Raw genomic sequence first — 8165 nt, 5'->3', positions numbered from 1 at the left:
GTTACCATTCAATAAAAAAAAAAAAAGGAAAAAAAAAGAAAAAAAAAAGAATAAAAAACTATTTCCTCAAGCTCTTTCATTAGATGACTACCCAGTAAGGAAATTTATTTCCCTTTGTTCTGAGACTAAGGTGCTTAGTAAACAATCTTACAATTTGGAGGGGAGGGAGGGGCTGGACAGGGTCTCACTATTATCACAGGCTAGAATTAAGTGGCACAATCATAGCTTATAAGTGGGACTACACCATCACACCTGGCTAATTTTTCAAACTTTTTGGCAGGGATGGAGTCTCTCTCTGTTGCCCATGTTGGTCTCAAACTCTAAGACTAAACTTATCCTCTTGCCTCAGCCTCTTGAGTTGCATATGCAACTAGGCTTGGCTAATATTTTTTTCAGTGACTGTTTTGTATTTTATCATTCCTTTCATTATTACCCTCTTTCTTTCTTTATTTTTATTTATTTATTTTGCAGTTTTTGCCAGGGTTGGGTTTGAACCCACCACCTCCAGCCCATGAGGCCAGCACCCTACTCCCTTGAGCCACAGGTGCCACCCCATTATTACCCTCTTAAGTTCAGTTTACAACAGAAAAGAAATAAATTATACATTATCCAGTCAATTCACTATTACCTACAGTTTTATGTACCTCCATTTTACATAATAAAAAAGATTTTTCAGTATTCATAACAATTGCTCCAGAGGATTATGAGTAGTCAACATCAAACTCAACTCTATTTTCAGAGGAACCAAGCAACTTTAGGTAAGAGAACACATGCAACATTGTATCCTAATTCCTAAATTTGTAGTAAACATGTTCAGAGTTCAGAGGTAACGATTATGAAATTGTTAAGAGGCTAAATTAAGTTCTTAAGGCAAAACAGCTATGAAACCTAAACAGAAGACTTCTTTAGTTTCTCTCTTTTTTTTTTTTGACACACTCTACCCTCTGCATCACAGCTCACAGCAACCTCAACCTCTTGGACTTAAGTGATTCTCTTAATAGGAGAATCAAAATTGTCGTCTTATATAGCCAATGTCCCCTGGGAGGCAAAAACATCCCCAACACTCTACAAGTGTTTTTGTCAATTGAACAATTTGCTCCTGCCATTTGTTTAATAACCTTTCTCCTTGGTCATTGCTGAATACAGTGATCATGTTTTGCTCAGTGGCGCTTTTGTTTGTGGTTTTTGTTTTTTTTTTGAGCTCCATGTATTTTGGTTTTGTCAGAGACATTACAAGTTATTTTTTATAAACCCAGTTATTGTCAAATTTTCTACAGACTATATCTTCTGGATTAACTTAACAGCAGCATCAAATTATCTCTGTGGACCAAATAAAAATCAGTTCTTAGAACATCATCTCCTGCAGGAACCTAATTTAATCTATCGCATTTTTGCTGTTTTAATCCTTTTTATTTTCATCTTTTGGGGGGGGGTTAATACTTTTTAATTCTTTTATTTAGTTCCTTGGGCTATTTCAAGTTAGCTTGCTTTTTTTTTTTTTTTTTTGTAAAGACAGAGTCTCATTTTATCACCTTCGGTAGAGGCTGTGGCGTTACAGCTCACAGCAACCTCCAGCTCCTGGGCTTAGACGATTCTCTTGCCTCAGCCTCCCGATAGCGCCACAACACTGAGCAATTTTTTGGTTGCAGTTTGGCCGGGGCCGGGTTTGAACCCATCACCCTCAGTATATGGGACTGGCGCCCTACTCACTGAGCCACAGGCGCCGCCCTTATTTTCATACATTTAGGGGGGGTTAATACTTTTTAATCTTTTGCGGTTTTTTTTTTAGTTCCTTGTGCTATTTCAAGTTAGCTTGCCCTTTTTTTTTTTCTTTTTAAAGACACAGTGTCACTCTGTCACCCAGGGTAGAGTGCCCTGGTTTCTGCCTTGCTCACAGCAACCTTAAAGTCAAGCAATCCTCCTGCCTCAGCCTCCCGAGCAGCTGGGACTATAGGCAACCCGCCACAACGCCCCAGCTAATTTTTTTTTTTTTAAATAGAGAGGGGATCTGGCTCTTGCTCAGGCTGCTGTTGAATTCCTGAGCTCAAGGGATCCTCTGTTTTCCGCCTTCTAGAGTGCCAGGCGTGAGTCACCGCCCCAGCCAAGAGCTGTATTTCCTGACAAAAAACAAGTCACAGTAAACCATGTCTCTTCCACAGCGCTTCACAGCTTCCAAAGCGCTTTCAGGGGGAAGCATATTAATACGTTCAAAATTAAGAGTGTTATCCTTTACATTTAATTCTTGCTCTAAAAACGAGGTGCAAGACAACTGTCCTACGACCACTCCTGATCCCTTCTACACGTGATTGTACTCTTCCACTCCAAGAAGACAGATACGGGCGAAGGGGTGCGCAGAACCTCAACCCTGCGTGTAAACCCCAGCGGACACTAGGGAGATGGGAGGCTGGCTTGGGAAAACTGTCCCTCCCCCTACCGTCAGGATAAACAAGCTGCGCCACCAAGCCGCCCGCTAGAAGCTTCCTCAGGGACACCAGAGGCAGCCTCTGGGCCCGCCTAAGGGGGCGGGGCCTGCACGGCCCAGGCGTGCGCCCCTCCTCACCGCCGGCCCGGCCCCCGGGGAACCCCCCTAGGCCCCACCCAGGGCCAGGGCCCGCCCCTCGCTTCCCCGGCCTCCTTCCTGTGGGGTGTGCGGCTCGCTTCACGTCCCCCACCCGCCTCCCGACTCCACCTGGCAGCCGCTCCGCCGTCTAGCGCGGGCTGGCCTGGCGAGGGGAGTCTGGAACCCTCGAATTCGCCGCTGCGCAAACAGGCGCGACCACTGAGCCTTGCCCGGGCAACAAACCGCCGACCCGCCCCCTCGCCGCCAGCCAGGTCGTACCTCGCCACCAGTACGTCTTGGACAAGTCGTGCCAGGTCTGATGCCGGGTGTGGTGAGTGCCGCCTGGACCCAGGTGCGCCGCCTCGATGAGGTCCCGGCGCCGCTCCGGCTGCAACACCACCTCCAGCTCTGCGAAGGTCTTGCGGTGCCGCTGCCGCCGCTGGTAGTACAAAGTCCCACCGCGCACCACGTAGCAAGCGGCAGCCTTACGGATTTTACGCTTGACATTGCCCTCGGTACCCGGGGCGTATGGCTCGGTCTCGTTTGTCAGGTAGCGTAGGATGGCCCGGTAGCTTTCCTCGCTTGACATCGCGGACGGCGGCTGAGGGCGCCTGTCAGGTGGCAGGAAAGGAAAAGAGCGCAGTACCTTAGGGAGGATGCAACAGCAGCGGTGGGACCGTAGGAAGGAACGGCTGCACCTTTGGCGAGCGCTCTTCGACGGCGCCCGCAGCGCGAAGGGAGAACCGAAGAGTCGGTAACCAGGGGGAACTGCACTTCTCCAGCGCGCGGAATCCACTGGCGACTGACAAAATGGCTGCTGCACCACCGGAAGTGACGCAATTCAAGGGCGGGGGCTAAGTTCTGATTGGAGCGCACTCGTTATTTGGCTAGATGGAGCCGATGGAACGACGTCAGGACTGTGGCCGGACATTTTAGAAGTGGGTAGGCCCTTCCTGGGATTTCGAGGGGCTTTAGGCAGACATCTTAAGTCCTGGCAGTTTCCCTTTTCATTTTTCTTCTTTCCCACGCTTTCTAAGGAGCCACGTGTAGGTGGAGCTGGTGGGTGGTTGTGATTTCACTGGCAACACCCAAAGAGTAAAGGGACTCTGTTTTAACGTCTACCTTCAGTAGGGCCCGACATCGTAAGATTTGGAGGATCTTGTAAAAATATCAGTCTTTGGAAACAGCACCAAAGACAGACCTGTTTGCATAGGAATTTTGTTTACTGTTAACAATGGTTATAAAATCTTAAGTCTATCTTATTATTCATCTGTATAAATTTCTACTAACATAAATGTAGGGGAAAGCGTTCCCCCTTTAATACATTTAGTAAAAGTACAAGAGGCCAATTGACTTGAATTTCGTTTCCTAGTGTGCGGTTCAGAATTCCAGGCTCCCAATTCAGAAATTTAGCTGGCAGTCTAGAGTAGCTACGTAGGCGACCCTTCCCTGCGCAGAATCTGCAGCGCTCAAAAGAGCTACAGACGGTGCGTACTGTATGGTAAGCAGGGTCTGACATTGGCGCGGCTTTGCAGAAGCTGGAAAATTCTAGGCTTCTGCGCCCAATGGCTCTAGTTGCAGACACTGCCAACCTTCCGCAGTCTGTGGATGAGGTTCTTTGTCCCTTGTGGAGGCAGGTGAGGGCCAGACAACAGGTGAATGAATGCAACATCCTCAAAAACATAACGTGGCACCCAGTTTCCAAGGTTTGGGGGCATGCGAGTGCACTCTCACTAATTCCCAGAAGGCCCAGAATCATGAAGGAATCCCTGGAAGATTCCAGGTGTAGGGACTTCAGCTCCCAAAGGTCAGAGGAAAAATAGAACTAGCAGGCTTGGGTTCTACTTTAGCTTATTCCATTTGCAGACTTTATAGCCACAGCTGGAAGACGGAGGAATTAAAAGGTGGAGTTGCACCTCTTTGCCCATGGAGTGGAGCACTGAGAGTAGAATAAAGCCACGGTCTAAGGAGCCGGTCATAGGGTTGGGCCAGACCCACTGCTAGTTTCCGTGTTCATATTCCTTTTTAAACTAAACTTAACATCAAGTCAATAGATTTAAGTAAAACTTAAAGCGAACAATACAGGTAGAATGTATAACAGGCAAAAGTGCTAGTGACAAATACCACTTAAGAAAAGCTGTTAAAAAACATTGCTCCACCTAATTGTCTTTTCCAAACACAAGGGGTGAAAGCACTGAGAGCCCCACTAATGCTTGGATTTTATTTAGGCTTAATAGAAAATTAAAGTGCTTCCTTTTTAGTGCTGGGATGAGTGGATGGCCTGTAATCCCTAGCACTCTGAAAGTCTGGAGATGGGTGGATTGCCTGAACTCAGGAGTTAGAGACCAGGATAAGCTAGAGAAAGACTCCGTCTCTAAAAATAGCTGGGTGTTGTGGCCAGGACCTGTTGCCCAAACTACTTGGGAGGCTGAGGTAAGAGGATCATTTGAGCAGTTGTTGGAGCTTGCTGTGAGCTATAATGCCTCAGCACTTTACTTAGGGCAACAGACATAGTGAGACTCTGTCTCAAAATAAAATGCTTCCTTGGTGGTCAGAAACTTGCTTTACCATGAGAGTGGGTACTTACTGCTTATTTCTAGTTTCTTCTGAGCAGTAGGCTATCTTGAACTCAAGAATAAAGCAGTTATACTTTACTGAAAACCAGCATTTAGACCAGGAAAGCAATACTTCAGTTTAAGGGGACATTTTTATCGTGTCCAAAAAATTGGCATTCATAGCCTGCATCCAAGTCGGTCTTTTGATTGGTTATTTTAAGTTTTTCTTGTTAACAGTGAAATAATGGTCTTGTTTTCCCTATAATTTCATAAATAAAAATGTCATTGCAATAAAACTTTTACTGCAGGCAAAATCTTGTTTTAAGGCTCGGCACCTGTAGTTCAGGGGTTAGAGCACCAGCCACATACACAGGGTCTGGCAGGTGCGAACCCAGCCCAGGCCTGGTAAACAATAACTACAACCAAAAAATAACTGGGCATGTGGCAGGTGCCTTAAGTCCCAGCTACTTGGGAGGCCAAGGCAAGAGAATCTTTTAAGCCCAAAGTTTGAGGTTGCTCTCAGCTGTGACACCAGGGCAGTCTACCAAGGACTTAATGAGACTGTCTCAAAGAAAAAAGAAATCTTGTTTAAGTCTTGCCTTTTTGAGCAAAAGCCTGCCAGCATATACTGCATATTTCTTAGGTTCCCAAAATGGACTTTTGAACAGTGCCTGAATTTAACATGCATTAGAAAGAAAAACTGCATCACCTACAGAATGGGGATGGGAGGAAATGTTGACATGAACTGTATCTCTATGTGTAAAAGCATGTTTCTCAAGAGGATTGTGGCTTGTTCACCATATCCTGGCACCCCTGGCAGGTTAACAATCTACTTTCTGTAGAAGTACAAGGCTAGGCTTGGCACCTACAGCTCAAGCAGCTAAGGTGCCAGCCACATACACTAGAGCTGGTGAATTCAAGTCCAGCCTGGGCCTGCCAAACAACAATGACAAACAACTACAACCAAAAAACAGCTGGACATTGTGGCAGGCACCTGTAGTCCCAGCTACTTGGGAGGCTGAGGCAAGAGAATCACTTAAGCCCAGGAGTTGGAGGTTGCTGTGAACTGTGACACCCTGGCACTCTACCCAGGGAAACAGCTTGAGGCTGTCTCCAAAGAAAAGTACAAGGCTATGTAAGTGATTACTTCTATTATCCTTATCCTGTCTTGTAATTACCAGGATACTCAGACACTTCTGCGGTTTAACACAGCTCTTTTAAGACTCTGCATCTCAATCTCTGGGAAGTTCGGTAAGAATACTCAAGAAGCAGTGCTCTATATTTAAGCTCTTCTGGGAGCAAGTTTTAAAACACACCTTTAACTCAGCTATCAGCTAATGGTAGGTGAGGCACCAATGAATAAAAGGCAAACTCTTGGCCGGGCGCGGTGGCTCACACCTGTAATCCTAGCACTCTGAGAGGCCTGAGGCTGGTGGATTACCTGAGCTCGGGAAACCAGCCTGAGCAAAAGCAAGAGCCTGTCTCTACTAAAAATAGAAAAACTATTTTTAGTTTAAGCAAGAGGATTGCTTGACCGCAAGAGTTGGAGGTTGCTGTGAGCTATGACTCCATGATACTCTACCTAGAACAAGGGCTTGAGACTCTTGTCTCAAAACAAAAACAGAAACACCAAACCCTATATATAATCAATCTATTCATCATGCCAATGGTAATTAATCACTTAAAATGATAAAGTATAGTTGGCCTCCAGGTTACAGATAAAGATACGTTCCTGAGAATGTTTTTTTCAGACTTGGTTGGTCTAGCTCTGTCCCCTAGGCTAGAGTGCAGATGTGTCATCGAGCTCACTGCAGCTTCAAACTCCTAGGCTCAAGCAATCTTCTAACCTTGGGCTCCCAGTGTTGGGATTACAAGGGTGACCCACCACACCCAGCCCTGAGTAGTCTTTAGGTCTGCTTTGTGTATAACCAGGATCCCTGATGAACATTTTATATATGCTAATACTGACAATATTATAATGGATCATATGTTGTAATAATAATACAATGTAATACTGTTAACAGTAATCCCCCTGTATTGTTATAGAAACTATTTTTTAATTTGAACATAAAAATATATCAAAAATTTAGACATTTCAAAAAAAAAAAAGTTAACACTCACCTAATGTTCCATCAATACTAGGCTTATTTTGATCTAACCAAATCCATAACCTTTCTATTTTAGCAACTAATCCACCATGCCTTCTTAGTAATAATTGGTGCTTTGATACTAACACTACCTTTGACATGTTCCTCATTCTCACGTCATCCTTTATATGCGTCACTATCAAAGTTTTCAGACAGCCTGTATTATGGGCCATTATTTCACATCCAAGAAACACAGTGGACAGTGTCCTAATTCACCTGTGCAAGTTACATCTTGCTCCAAAACTTTGTCAGTAATGGCCTGTATATAATTGTTCTAATAGTAACCACAGCACATAACCTTTCTCCAAAATGCTAAGTGCTTATTTCTACTTCCATATCCTTTGTAGTCACCTTTTTCTTCAGTGCAGGCTCACCTGGACTTATAGTGGACTTTCACTTTGGAGGTGTGGTCATAAGGGAAAACACTCACCAAATCAAATTAAAAAGTTAAGATGAAAGTGATGCTTACACAATCATATAAAGGAGAGTAGCCACTGGCATAAAGGTAGATGCTGTGTCACGAACCACTGAAGCCATGAAGGCTTGCTTACACTTGTGGAAGAAACCAGTTACCAAATCATTAATCTGATTATTGATTATTTAAGGATAATAATATCCTTTTGAAGTGGCTTAGTAAGTCTTTAAGAGTCTCATTATGCTGCCCTTGGTAGTGTTGTGGTGTCACAGCTGAGAGCAACCTCAAAATCTTGGGCTTAACTGATTCTCTTGCCTCAGCCTCTCAAGTAGCTAGGACTACAGGGACCCGCCACAACACCCAGCTATTTTGTTGGGAGTTGTTTTAGTCGGCCCGGGCCAGGTTTGAACCCAAAAGCCCCAGGTTATGTGGCTGGCACCCTAACCAGAGTTATGGGCATCCGAGACTTGGGAGTCTAGTTTTTTTTT

The 8165-nt window shown here is 45.0% G+C and overlaps 1 protein-coding gene across 1 annotated transcript in view; it reads right to left on the bottom strand.

Annotated features, from left to right (window-relative positions):
* ZBTB11 (zinc finger and BTB domain containing 11) overlaps nucleotides 1-4915 on the bottom strand; it is a 46493-nt gene extending 41578 nt beyond the window's left edge. The window contains exon 1 of the mRNA XM_012812731.2: nucleotides 2840-4915. Within this exon, the coding sequence (XP_012668185.1) occupies nucleotides 2840-3149 (310 nt within the window). The 5' untranslated portion in view covers nucleotides 3150-4915. The remainder of the gene's footprint in view (nucleotides 1-2839) is intronic.
* Nucleotides 4916-8165: the final 3250 nt, after the last annotated feature.

This window comes from Otolemur garnettii, unplaced genomic scaffold (assembly GCF_000181295.1).
Source record: "Otolemur garnettii isolate 467f Iridium unplaced genomic scaffold, OtoGar3 scaffold00220, whole genome shotgun sequence".
Lineage (NCBI taxonomy): Eukaryota > Metazoa > Chordata > Mammalia > Primates > Galagidae > Otolemur > Otolemur garnettii.
This window is presented reverse-complemented; position numbering and strand designations above follow the sequence as displayed.